Here is a 14,641-nt window from a genome sequence, read left to right on the forward strand (position 1 = left end):
ATAATTAATTTTGTAATTATCTGTAATTAGTCCGTGCTGTAACAGAAGCTCCTTGCAGACAGACGTTTGCATGTTTTGTTCATGGCTCCCTCCCTCAGACCAAACATAGCGCCTGGCACAGAATGTGTATTCAGCATGTACTTGTGAGAGGCTGAGTAAATAGGGAGGCAGCTTGGTCCCTTCTGTGGTCCAGCTAACTATGTGGGGCTTTTACCTCTACCTTACTCTGGGCAGTGGACACTTGAGTGGATGCAATTTGATCTTGAAGAGATCTGGGAGAATCAGCAGGCATTCTGAGGAACTGGTCCCACTGAACTTCTATTTTTAGGCAGAGGGAACTCATGTGTTCATATTTCCCAGGTGGAAAATGCTATACATAATCTCAAGTGCTATAAAATAATAATTACTTTTAAAAATTGTGGTGAAACACACATAACTTAAAACTTACCATTTTCATCATTTCTTCTTTTTTTTTTTTTTAAAGATTTTATTTATTCATTTGAGAGAGAGAGAGAGACCATGAGCCAGGGGGTGGGGAGGGGTAGAGGGAGAAGGAGAAGTAGACTCCCTGCTGAGCAGGGAGCCCAATGGATCCCAGGACCCTGGGATCATGACCTGAGCCGAAGGCAGACGCCTAACTGACTGAGCCACCCAGGCGCTCCAACTATCTTTATCATTTCTGAGTGTATGGTTCAGTAGTGTTAAGTATATTCACACGGTTGTGCAACCAATCTCCAGAATGTTTTCATCTTGCAAAACTGAAACTCTTGCATTCCTTAAACAACAACTCCCTCTTCCCCTCTGCTGAGTCCCTGGTAATCACCATGTTACTTTCCCTTCCTATGAATTTGATTACCGTGGATCCGTCATGTAAGTGTAATCACGCAGTACTTGGGGGCTTTTTGTGACTGGCTTATTTCCCTTAGCATAATGTCCTCAAGATTCATCTGTGCTGTAGCATGTATCCAGATTTCCTTCCTTTTTAAGGCTGAATGATAGTTCATTTTATATACATATATGCCATATTTTGTTTATTCATCTTTGGATGGACACTTGGGTGCCTTCCGCCTCTTGCGATTGTGAATAATGCTGCTATGAACATGGGTGCACAAAAATCTCTTGGAGACCTTGCTTTCACTTCTTTTGGGTTGAAGTGGAATTGCTGGATCATATGGTTATCCTATTTTTAATTTTTGGAGGAACTGCCATACTGTTTTCCATACTGTTTTCCATAAATAATAAATTTTAAAATAAAAAAAAAATGTGACAACTTACCATATGGTAGCTCCTTCCCAGTAGTTACCTTACAAGATTATTCATTTATTCCAACAATCCTGCCATTGATGCTGGTGGTCTCAGATGTTTCTTCTAGAGATGTCTTTGGAGTTTCTAATGCTGACATAGGAGAGCAGAGATAATGGTTTATACTTTAGATTGTACTTTCCAGTTTTTGCACTGATTCTGTGGAAAATCACAGTTTATGCTGTACGGTGGCACACAGAGGATTTCATTAAACTCTCCAACAGTTCTGAAGTAGGTCAGCCCCTGTCTGGTCTCTCCGTGGTTAGTACTGCTCCTCCATCCAGCCTGCCATGCACTCTGATGACCCTGTAGACTACAGACAGCAACTTTTGGCTTCCATGTCTTCTACGCTCTTTGTTTCATGGTGATGACGGAATTCCTAAGCATGTGGTGTGTGAGACTCTGGAGTGCCCCACGTGTCTTATTCTGGAATGTGTATTCTTCCTGGAAGGCTCTGTGCTTCCATGCGGTATGCCTTCTGCCTGCTTTGTCTCAGGGTCCTTCAAGTTCTCACAGATGACCGCTTGCTCTGGAATGATCTCCTTGGCTTCTTACCCCCACCTCTCAGTCTGAGTTAGATGCACCTCAGTGGACCAGAATGACGCATTTCCTGCTCTATCTTGTAATTGTCTCCTCATCTATTTTGACTTTGAACTCTGTGAATACAGGGACAATGTTTTTATCTCTTTGTTTTGTACAAGGTAATCACATATACATTTATGGGCTAAGTAGTGGTTTTCAGTGAGGACGTCAAGTCTGTACCCCCTGCAGGGACACTTGGCAATGTGTGGAGACGATTTGGGCTGCCACACTGGAGGGGTTGCTGCTGGTGCCTCGTGTGTCCAGGCCAGGGAAGCTGCCACATCCTCCGGGGCCCAGGATAGCTCGCACAGCTGAGAATTACTCAGCCCGAGGTGTCAGTAGTACGGGGGTTGAGAAACTCTAGGCTAAAAGGATGAGGTGGATCATTATAGAATACCAGCGGGTGATGTCCGTGACTTTAGTGGCCCTCACTGCAGTGTGATAATATCTACTCCTTATGTTATAGTTAAGTAGGCAAAATGGTCCTAGATTGGGAGAAGTCACTGCCCCCGAGAAGCTTTGGCAGTTTTTGTAAGGAACATTTGGAAGTTCATCTCAATGACTTTATCACAGTGGCATTTCAAGTAAATGTACCAATAGCATTTAAAGAGTGGGGGCCAGACATGCTGAACATATTGTGCAATGAGAAATTGCTGGACCTCAGATGCCAGTAGAACTTCTATTCGATTGAAAAACACCATTGCACAGGAAGGAGCAGAAGCCCACTGGGCAGTTCCTGGTAGCTATGGGCTATGGAAGAATTAAATTGAAGACACTTGCCATTGGGTAGAGGGAAAGGATTCTGAGACATACAATGCCCAGTTTCTGCCTAGCATGCTGAAAAGCAGCCTGAGCAAGGGAAGGTATGCAAAATCTGCAGGTGGGCTTGGAGCCTGCACAGGGATCCCTTTTAGCTCAGCCTCTCACCTGGAGGTGTGAGCTCCCCCCATTCTGTGATTCAGACAGCATTGCAGCTTCTGCGTGTTTGTGAAGCCGAGGGCATAAAGAAAAAGTTTATAAATTCAATTCATTTTTGTCTTGCTATTCCCTTTAAAAATCTGTATTACTGACTGATTTTAATCTTTTCATATAATTGATGTTGAAGATTATTGCTTGAGAATTAAGAGATGTAATATTTTGATCCATTAAATTTAAATATTAACTGAAACACATTTGAAATTTCCTGACACTAAACATTTTCTCTGTCATTTGGGTTTTGAGGGTACTTAAAAACTCAGAGGAATCTAAAATTACTTATCAAAAATGAATGTGTAAGCTTAGATTTATCTATCAAATATAGAATTGATCAGGTACAGTTTATATTGCATTATTAAATCTCACTGTAAATTTGAAATCACACTTTTCTTTCTATTTGGAAACACACGGCATTGATAGTCAATGATATTCAAACTCACTATCCATACAGATTCCTGGTTGAGCTTATCACTGCATTGAGATTGACATCACTTTGCCTTCAGTGAGTTTACTGATTGGTTCATCCTGTTTAACTCAGTGCACATTAAACATGGAAATGAAGTGTCACCTCTTACTGTGACCATCTGAAACGGAAAAGACAATGTGCATCTAGATTTCTTGACTGGGCTAGGCATCCATTGACTGAGCTGTCCGCCATAAATATTCTTTATGAGAAGAGGAGAGAGAGAAACGAGTAGGCACTTGCAGGTGCCAGCTTTCTAAATGGTTTTCAAAGCATTCAGGCCCACAGAGATTCTCATTTTAATGCCCCTGCCTCAAATCTGCCTCTGCAACCTTTGGCTGTTTTTCCCTCTTACCATTCTCTATAGCACTGCCTTGTCAGTCCAAACATTCGCCACTTCTGTACCCAGCACATTGCCCTCGTGAAAGCTGCACACAAAGAAGGAGGCCCAGGAGCTCAGAGAAATCAGAGCAGATCTGATAAACAGGCAAGCAGACCCCAAAGCAGTCAAGTAGCAGGCCCAAGAGAATGTGTGACGTTCTCCTTTTTGTGCATCTTACTCAGCAAGATGGAGGCACGAGGACGGCTGTCTTTTGAGAACCAGTCAGATTTCTTGATTCTACTCACCTCACCATTTTTCGGCAAGTATTTATTTGCAAGGGTGGTCTACTTCTGAGGGTACTGCTTGGAGGGCGCTCCCCACCTCGCCTGAAATTCTGTCAGGAGTTTCTGACCCCAGCATGCCTTCTCAGAGGTCTGCCTCCTCTACCTGGTATCCACAGGAATGCTGAGCTCATTCTGGTTTCAAGATAAAATCCTAAGTTCCAGATTTTCTGAGATAGTATTAAATGTGTTTTTTGTTGTTTTTTCATAATGGAACTTCGTGAAATAGGTAATGAATTGTTATTTAGGATGTGAAAACCTGTACATTCCTTCACATATAGAAATGCGGAGAAATGACTGTGCTTCTCTGTCTTGTGGCCTGACTTTCCCTCTTCCGAGGGAGTTATAGTTTACTTCGATAGGACTCAAAAATCCTACCTGAATGAAGTCATTGAAACTCATGCCTTGACACAACACTCCACATGTGTCTATTGAATGAATGAATGAATGAATGAATGAGGAATGGATGGTTGGACGGACAAAGCTCTTCTCTCCTAATTTGACAAAATGGATGAACAAGAGGGGGATCTCTCTTACCTCTGAAGCAGATAAGACAATTCAGTTGTTAAGTCCACACCCTGTCTTTTTAGAATGACCTAGGATCTTCTAATAGTCGAGAGCTGGTTAGGCTTCCAGAAACATGAAAGAGGAGGTTCTACCCCAGATGGCACAGATACCCACTCGGGGCAGTTCCTCACAGCCAGAGGGAATACAGTGGCACACGGCAGAACCATCTGAGCACTCCTTGATGGTGGATCCCTGTCAGAGACAGCGTGTTATGTTTAGCAGATTAACGTCTTAATTCATTAGGCCACATACTCTGAGTAAAAACATTTTCTAAATTACTTGAAGCTTAACCTAAAAGCAGGAAAATTCAATTTACTTTAACCACATTGATAGTTTTACATTTCCCTGCCTTCTCTGATGGGTTACTGAATACCATTGAACATTTTCTTTGTACTCTTGGACATTATGTTTTTGTAGTGATGTCCTCAGGGAATGACTGAAGTGTGTTTGTGTCTCAGAAAATGACCACAGAAGTGACTTGCTTTTTCATAGGTTTTTTTTTTTTTTTTTGTAATTTCCCAACACTATCTACACAGTCATTTAGCATGTCTTGTTACATTATTGTGGTTACTTGTATTCATTCCTCATTTCCCCTCCTAATTTCTGCTATGGGCTAGGATACCATTAGGCATATTATGTGCCACATAAATGAATTATGCCTACAGGAAGAGCACAAAGCTTCCAAATGATGCTCTGAGTGACTACCCTTCCACTCAAGGTCATAACCTTTGTGCATAGACTTGGCAGTCCAGTAAGTAGCACCTCCCTTTTCTGAGCCACTCCAGGGAGACAGTAGTCAAGCAGATGGAGTTCAGGTATCACCTTTATTGCAAATTAAGCTATTTGGAAATGTGTTATATCTGCAGGTAGGTGGACTTCCTAATTGTGAGCCCTAGAGTCATGGAGCCTTACTAACTAGCTGTTCAGGGGCAGTGTGGGAAGCACTGAGCCTCTCTGACTTAGGAACCGTGCTGGAACCATGCAGTATGGAGAGATGCCACCCAGACACAGATCTCCTCGATCAGGGCTTAGTTCTGAGACAGAAGGGATAGCATGCCCAGTTCCTGCTCCCCAAAACACTGGTCAGAAATCACTGAGGAAGGAGCCAGAAGCACAGAGGCTAGCATGTAGAGGGAACGGTTCCCTTTCCTGGAAACCATAGGAGTGGAGAGGAGTTTCTTTATAACAGTGATGTGTTTTGACTGCCCAGAAGACATTTAACATTTTTTTTCTTCTGAGTCCTTGGGTCTCTGTCAGGTCATGGAAGTGGCTAGGTAAGTAACTTCCAGGTGAGAGGAGATACATGTCCTTACCAGCTTGGAAGTATGACTCACTTATGCTTTAGCTTCCTCATTTTTTTTTTTTTTTTAAGATGAGAAAAGCATTTACAGAAGTCTTCTTCAAAATTAGTTTGTGAAAGTACATTGATGAGGTACCTTTATGAAATACACACTGCTAAAGTTTGAATCCTCAAGAGGGCCCTTCTTTATGTCTGCACACGGAAACCCTCAGAAGTGGTTTATTCTCACTGGATACCAGCATTATTTATGGGTAGTACTCACTTAACCAGATTATTGATCTCTCCAGGCTACTCAAGAGATGGACAGTAATAACCCATTAACCTGAAGTGAAAAACCAGAGTGGTGTAAAATGGCACAGCTACTATGGAAAACGGCATGGAGGTTCCTCAAAAAATTAAACATAGAATTGCTGTTTAATCCAGCAATTCCAGTTCTGGATATATATCCAAATGGATTTAAAGCTGGGTCTTGCAGAGGTATTTGCACACTCATGTTCATAGTAGCACTATTCACAATAAATGAAGGGTGGAAATAATCCAAATGTCCATCAACAGGTGAATGGATAAGCAAAATGTGTAATGAATGAATGCAATATTATTCAGCCTTATAAAGGAGAGAAATTCTGACCCATGCTACAATACGGCTGGACCCTGAGAACATTATGCTAAGGGAAATAGTCCAGTCAGTCACAAAAGGACAAATACTGTATGATTCCAGTGATATGAGGTACCTAGAAGAGTCAAATTCATAGAGACAGAAAATAGAATGTTGGTTGCCAGTGGCTGGGGGAGGAGGAAATGGGGTTTACTATTTAATGGGTATAAACTTTCAGTTTGGAAAGATGAAGAAGTTCCATAGATGGATGGTGCTGATGGTTGCACAATAATGTGAATGTACTAAATGCCACTGAACAGTACCCTTAAAAAAAAAGTTACGGTGGTAAGTTTTATGTTATATGTATTTTACCACAATAAAATTTTTTTAAGAAAGAGTGGGTACACTCTATGAGAGAGCCTGAGCTATGAACCTCAAGGAACAGAGGTGGGTTCCATCTGAGGGGACTGCAGATGGTCTGGGTGTTCAGGCAGACAGATTCTTCTAGATGGCGCCAAATCCCAAGAAATCCAGTTTTCTGAACCGTGCAGATATATTTGTAATTGCTTAATTGGTAACAGCATGTTGTTTTTTTCATGAAATTTTGTCAGAAAAAGTTTGGTAAAATGAGTTATTATACCACTAGTTATCTTAATAATGTGTCAGGGAACAACATACAGCTTTTCTGTGGCCAAGGATATAATTTTGAAAAAATATTGCCTCCTATTATTAATTAGAATGTGTTAAAATGATAAGTTCATGGAAACAAAAAAAATGTGATTTCCCTGAAACCTCTATTCAAAATCTGAATATACCTAATATGGGGGTGTGTCTGGAATCTGTGATATAAATTAAAAGAGAGCTAAAAGCTGCTCATTCCTGACATATTTCTTCCTAAATCCTCCTCCTCTCCTTGCATTCATACTTATAAGGACAGAAAATCCTAGGAGCTGGGGATCGTTTGTTGACTGAGCATGATGATGTCAGCAGTAAAATGACCTTGAAAGTAATTTTCAGTGATGTCCCTGGAAATGTACAATTGGAGAAGCCTGAGCAGAGCTTAAGTACATAACATTAAAAAGGGGATATTTGGGAGGATTCTAGATTCTGTTTGCAGGGTCTTCTGAAGGGAGAGGTTTTAAAGGAGATCAGGGAGTTTTGGGAGGAATAATGTGCCATCTCTAGCATGTTGTAAAACTTTTTCCTCTCTCCCTGGAAATTTTCAGTAAAATCGCTGTCTTTTGCTATGGCCTGGTGAGGTCTATGGGCTTTTGGGGATGTGACAAAGTGCCAGTGGTCCTTTATAAAGGAGACAAGAGCCTTTTCTCACCTGGTTGCAAACTAGATACTAAACCTCATTGTAATTTCTTGCCTTCTCTTTTTTTGTTTTTAAATTTATTTTATTTATATCTACCTTTTTTTTAATTATGTTATGTTAATCACCATACATTACATCACTAGTTTTTGATGTAGTGTTCCATGATTCATTGTTTGCGTATAACACCCAGTGCTCCATGCAGAACGTGCCCTCTTTAATACCCATCACCAGGCTAACCCATCCTCTCACCCTCCTCGCCTATAGAACCCTCATTTTTTTTTTTCAGAGTCCATCGTCTCTCATGGTTCGTCTCCCCCTCCGATTTCCCCCGCTTCATTCTTCCCCTCCTGCTATCTTCATCTTCTTCCTTTTTTTTCTTAACATATATTGCATTATTTATTTCAGAGGTACAGGTCTGTGATTCAGCAGTCTTGCACAATTCACAGCGCTCACCATAGCACATACCCTCCCCAGTGTCTATCACCCAGCCACCCCATCCCTCCCACCCCACCCCCCACTCCAGCAACCCTCAGTTTGTTTCCTGAGAGTAAGAATTCCTCATATCAGTGAGGTCATATGATACATTTCTTTCTCTGATTATTTTACTCAGCATAACACCCTCCAGTTCCATCCATGTTGTCTTGCCTTCTCTTAATTTCAACACTACCAAGCTGGTGCTACCTCCATATTTATGAGGGTAAACTGAAAAGTAATACCTCTTCTTATTGTAGCAAGTCAGTTTCTTTCCAAATGAATTATCCCAATATCCATATTTAATCTTTCCTCTCTCACCTTCCCTTGCATTCTCTTCCCAATACCTGAGGGTTTTTCCCCCATTTATTTCTAATATAATTTGAATGGAAGCTTTCTCATGGAAATGGAACCCCCCAGTATTGTGTGAATCAGTGCTAGCTGCCACAGCAGGCAACCCCAAATCTCAGAGGTTTAATGAATCGAAGGATTATTTCTCACTTCTAGGACATGTCTGTCTCAGGTCTGTAAGGGCCTTGTTCCAGTGTCACCCAGGTACCCAGGCTGAAGGAAGCTCTGTCCTCTTGCAGATAGAATATCTTAAAAATACAGCCTCTGATATTGCCAACTAAAGAGAAGAATGAGATGGAGGAGGCACCTAGCTCATAATTGTCTAGGCTTAGAAGTGACACCAGCCACTTCTCCTCATAGTCCACTGGCCAAAAGTAGTCATATGACCCCAGCCTGACTGCAAGGGAAGCTGGGAAATGCATGGGGCCACATGGAATATTTAGTGAGTACGAATTCTCTCTGTGGCCCCCGCTAATCAGTGTACTATGAATCCCAAGTTACATTATAATTTAAACAACTTTTATAATCTAAACAACTTTTGAATATAATTTGTGTATGATAGGATGCTAATCTATTCTCTGGACATTTGCTGGGTTTTATTCTTCCTTTATCAGTTTCTTCAAACTCACTCTCTAGCTTTAGCCTGAAATTTTTAGACCCAAAATATATAGACATGTTAAGAAAAAGTGTTGGGGACTATTAGTGGCCCCATCACTCTTTCTCTTTTAATTCCTCTCTGTATTGCTTGAAGTTCATCACAGCTTCTCCTCAGGAGGTATGTGTGTCAATGGGAAACTTATCTGCTTCCAGGTAGGGAACCTGACTTTATTTCTCTCTCTCTCTCATATCTATCTATCTATCTATCTATCTATCTATCTATCTATCTATCTATCTATCTATCATCTATCTATCTATCATCTATCATCTATTTGTTTTATTTAATCAATCTTTCATTCACTTATTTATTAATTTATATATATATATATTTTTTATTAATTTATATTTCTTAGTGGACCTTTTTCCCATGAAGTCAAAGCAAGTCAGTGATGGTGAAAATTCTTCACTCCAGCTTTTACTTGTTGGTGACAGTTTTCCTTTTCCTTTATTCTTTTTGTTTGGCCATGTTGTTTTTGGAGTGGTCTTACCTAGATGATAGATTATCATGGGACCATGGTGGATTGTGCAGGGGCTGCATGGGAGCAGACTTGGGCTGGGCTATGTTGTTCACAGGCCCAGCAGGTTCAGGTTGAAGGAGAGACTGCACTTATCACTGGATTTCTTGAGAACCTTTAGTGAGATGCATTGATAAAAGGGTCTTGCTTTTTATTGAGGCTGTCCTTCATATTATCTTGAGACCCTGGGATCTATTTCAATCTCCAAAGATAAGAATTTAGTTTAGGAAGGACTAGAGAACCTGCAATCGTCCATGGTCCTGGGAGAGAACTAGGAAGGTATGTGGGGGATCCTACAGAGTAGGACAGTTTCATGGATGCTAGTGATTCTTTTTGTTTCTTGAGGGGATTGGACAGAATTGAACTGACCTTCACCATGATCTCCATGGTCAGATCCTTTTACACTAATGTAACTATCTTCCTTTTAGAAGCAATGTGCCCTTTTGTGACCCCTTGCCTGCATCAAACCACTAGGGAAATACATGTCCTGATGGTGTTAACCCAACAGGAGAGCACAGAAGGAAGGAAGGAAGGAAGAAGAAAGGAAGAAAGGAAGGAAGGAGGGAGGGAGGAGATGTTACATTAACCTTTTCCCTTCCTTCTTTCTTCTGTTCTCAACAAGGCTTTTTGTGCTTTGTTGAAGGAAACAGCATCTCAAAGGCCTTTCTTCAGGCTTTGCTACAAGCATGTGTGCAGGAAGGCCAGATCAGGTTCTGGAAAAGAACCAGAAGGACATGGAGAGGCTGAATATAAAACACCTTTTGTTCTGTGGGGTTCCTGCCTGCAAATGAAATGTTGGTCATCAACTCGACTAGTACCAGAACCTGAGAAACAAGAAAGATGTTTTTAAAAAGATAAAAAAGATAGCAGCTCTTTCTTTCTCCTCGGGTATCGCAACCAGGAAAAGTTGTAAAGCCAATAAAATTTGAACTCTTGCCCAATTTGTATTCAATAAATAGTCCAACAATGCTTTCAGATTTAAAACAAAAGATCGTCCTGCAAACGAATGAATTTTTTCTTTCTTTTCTCTTCTTTAGGCTTTTCCTCCAAATGCTATCACTGCATTTTTTTACTGCAGTTCAGTGACTATATTCTTCACAATAATCAAATTGGTCAGTTATCGCCTACACCTCATGTTTGATAAAGGAGAATTAATTCAGCAGAGGCCCTCTGGAAAGAAAGAAAAGCCAAATAAAGACAAAGAGGCCAACAAGGAACATATAACTAATCACAAAATTCCAAGGTAACATTTCTATTAATGTGTCAGTTCATAATTTAAATGTTTTAGTTTTGGTTAAATTTTTTTTTCATTTATTAGTTGCTTACGAAAACACACCAGTATAGGCAGACACTAATATGTGCATTTTTCTTCTCTTGAAACATACACTTAAGCATAAAATCGATACTGATAATCAAGATGGTTTAACTATTCATTTGACCTTATATTGTGCTCTGGAATTCATTTGCATTAGGCTTAACACAGCCAAATATTTGACTTCAGTGTTTTTATCTTGTCATCTAAGTGCTTAGTGCATGCCAGAGTATTTTCAGAAAGAACATTTGTGTTTGTTAATATAGAAGTAATACACTGCACAGACTGAAAAACTAAAAGTGATTCGTGAGTGTCACTGTCACTATTCTTGTCTTTATTTCTGATAGTTCCTTTAGAAAGCATGCCTTATTTTAAAAGAATATTTATTATTCTCCCTTAAATACAAAATTTGTGTACCATGAATATTACAAAACAGATTCTAGGAAAAGGAGTTGGTTAAGGACTAATACAAAGTCATAGTTCTATTTGATAATATCACCGCTCTTGTGTTTCTTCTGTGCATTAGCAATAACAGGCAGATTAACAATGGCAAAAAGGAAGAGCCTCATCGAAGCCTCTCCACGCCTCCCCTCCGCTGCAGCTCCCGAGGGCAAAGCATAAACTCTCATCACTCATCTGGGCCACTGGTCAGTGTGGGTTTTTCTGTTTCATGCTGTTCTTGTCGCGTACTTGTTGATCATGCCTAAAACGGGAGCGTGCAAGGGTAGCAGTTCTAGTTGTCGCTACTGCCCTTGTGCTGGTGGTGTGCCACATCTCAGAGTGTGGAAGGGACCTCAGGGGAGCCCTTGGACCATGAGATAAACACCCAGTCAGGTGCTGGACACACCGCCCCGGCCTACCCCCGCCGGGCCTGCCACCCTGGCCCGAAGAACCTATCAGTAGACCTTGACCTCCTTCTCCCCTCTCCTGTCATTCATTGTCTTCCCCTGGAATCAACTGCACCACTCCACATTAAATCACAGCTGTCCCTTGGGAAGTCAATAAACCCCTTTGCTCTAGATGAGCCTTACTGGGCTTTATTCGCGGTCATGCACGGTAGCACATTCTTCTCTCTCCTTTTTACTTTCTTAATTAGCAAACGCCTTTTATCACAGTACAGTGGTCTTGCTTGGTTATCTGCACTTACCTATATTCTGTATTCGTTTTTGCTATCCATTTTATTAGAGGCTTACGCAGAGTGGACACTGTATAGTCTCTTCCCCACGTGCCATTGGGAAAACGAGTAGCTTGCCACTCCGCGCCTGCTGACTGCCTGGAAATGGGCACTGAGCTGAGTCACATATTGATTTTTGTTCTTCCATTTGTTTAGGAGTTGCCGGCACAGGAAACAGTGGAAGATCTCAAAGGTAGAGTGTTTCTTATCACCATTTAATAATTGATCACAGTATTATCTTCAGTGAAGTGAAAAAGAACTTTTGGAAAACAGAATGCCAGTGAATTAATTCAAAATAAGAACCGTACCTAAGACTGCATAGTTTTATTTCAACTTCGTTTCTTCAACTCTTAATTTTAATTATTTCTCATCAGATTTTGTACACTGCGCCTACTTTTAAATTGAATGTTTTATCGAATCCTATGTCATTTTCCTTTCTCCAGTTTGTGCTTATTTCATGTGGCTCAGAACGGCAGATAAAAAACTGGATTAATTCACCATTGGCGTACAAACTTCTTATCTTAGTACTTGCATTGAAAAATGACAGAGGAAATGATATTGCATTCCGTATACCGCATCTCCTTCAAGTTGCCAATTTTGTTTCTGGGAACTTTCTTTTAAGCCCCCAGATTTTTATTTTCCATTTTCACAAAGATTTCGTTTTATTATCTTTTGATTGCCTTCAGAAGACTCAGAAAAGAGTTTTTGGAGACCTGAATTAACTACTTCCTTTCTCTGCATTTTTATTTTTTTGTAGTGCTACTGTAAAGAGAAATGTATGCTTTATTTAAATTTTGAAAGTAGTGTACAATTTTATCTTCAGGAAAACAGCTGAAATTAGCTCTTGGGTCTGAAAACCTAAAATGAAGTTTCTTTTGTCATCACTCAGCTAATTTCCCTGACAATAATGTGTAAAGGATTATTCACATTCTTTTTTCTGTATTACTACTATTGAAAAGAAGTGAACTTTAGCTAGGTTTCAGCTATTTTAGTTACCCACAAAGTTTCATAACACACACACACACACACACACACACACGTTGTTTTGTCATATTAGACTACTTATTCCAGATCAAGCTATTAACAGTATTACTCTACATCCTTTCAATGTCTGTTCTGGGCTTTTGACTTCACCATTCCAATTGAAACAATTCCTTCCTTCCTTCCTTCCTTGTACTAGGAATTACAGTAGAGGCTCTGCATATATCATTTCATTCTGAGTCATAACAAGTCAACTGTACAGGGTGGCATTTAGTCCCACAACTGACTGCTAAGTCCAATGTTTTTTCAACAACACTGCACTGGAGCAATTTTTTTTCCTTAGACCAATCTCATAATACACCATCCTAGTATTCAGTTCTTTTCGTTGTTAAAAGGCACAATGGTGTTCTTCTTTAAACAGGTCTACTGAGATATAATTCAGATGCCATACAATTCACCCATTCAAAGTATATAATTCAATAACTTTTAGCATATTCACAGAGTTGTATATCCATCATCACAATCAATTTCAGAATATTTTCATTACCTGGAAAAAAAACCCCAGACTGCTTAGCCATACTCCTCAATCTCCCCGTCTTCTCCAGCCCCGGGCAACCACTAATGTACTTTCTGTCTCTATGGATTTGTCCATTCTGGACATTTCATATAATGTGTGATCTCTTGTGACTGGCTCCCTTCAATTAGCATAATGTTTTCAAGGTTTATATATGTTGTAGCTTGTATCAGTGCTTCACTTCACTTCATTGCCAAATAATATTCTGTTAAATGACTGTACCATGTTTTATTTATCTATTCATCAGTTGATGAACTTTGGGTTCTTTGCACTTTTTTTTGCTATTATAAATAATGCTTCAGTGAACATTCATTGTGCAAGTTTTTGTGTGGACATGTGTTTTCATTTTCTTGACTATATACCTAAGAATGGCATTGCTGGATCATGTAGTAACTCTGTTTTACCATTTGAGGATCTACCAGACTGTTTTAGAAGGCAGGTGCATCATTTTACATTCCTATCATCAATATATGAAGATCACAATTTCTCCATGTCTTTGATGATACTTGTTATTGACTATTTGTTCGAATATAGCCATTCCAGTGGGTGTGAAATGGTATCTCACTGTGACTTTGATTTGCATGAAATTAGTCACTTTTCTAATGACTAATGATATTGATGTTTCATCATCATCATTATCTTTAGAGAAATGTCTATTCAAGTATTTTGCCCAGTTTTTAATCAGGTTGTAATTTAATTGGTGAGTTGTAAGAGTTCTTTATATATTTTTGATACAAGTCCCTGATCAGATATATTTGCAAATATTTTCTCCCACTCTGTGGTTTGTCTTGTCACTTTCTTATTGGGGTCCTTTAAAGTATAAAAGTTTTTAATTTTCATG

The 14,641-nt window shown here is 39.9% G+C and overlaps 1 protein-coding gene across 4 annotated transcripts in view; it reads left to right on the plus strand.

Moving 5' to 3' along the window:
* Positions 1-14,641, plus strand: part of PCNX2 (pecanex 2) — a 306,833-nt gene that overhangs the window by 17,997 nt on the left and 274,195 nt on the right. For 3 of the 4 annotated variants that reach the window (XM_064594618.1, XM_045877819.3, XM_064594620.1), the window contains exons 2-4: positions 10,797-11,002; positions 11,598-11,718; positions 12,402-12,438. The exons of the other annotated variant lie outside the window; for it this stretch is intronic. In XM_064594618.1, the coding sequence (XP_064450688.1) occupies positions 10,797-11,002; positions 11,598-11,718; positions 12,402-12,438 (364 nt within the window). The remainder of the gene's footprint in view (positions 1-10,796; positions 11,003-11,597; positions 11,719-12,401; positions 12,439-14,641) is intronic. 4 annotated transcript variants of the gene reach the window in all.

This window comes from Mirounga angustirostris, unplaced genomic scaffold (assembly GCF_029215605.1).
Source record: "Mirounga angustirostris isolate CCGP_5_RB_7025 unplaced genomic scaffold, mMirAng1.0.hap1 SCAF_6, whole genome shotgun sequence".
Taxonomy (NCBI): Eukaryota; Metazoa; Chordata; class Mammalia; order Carnivora; family Phocidae; genus Mirounga; species Mirounga angustirostris.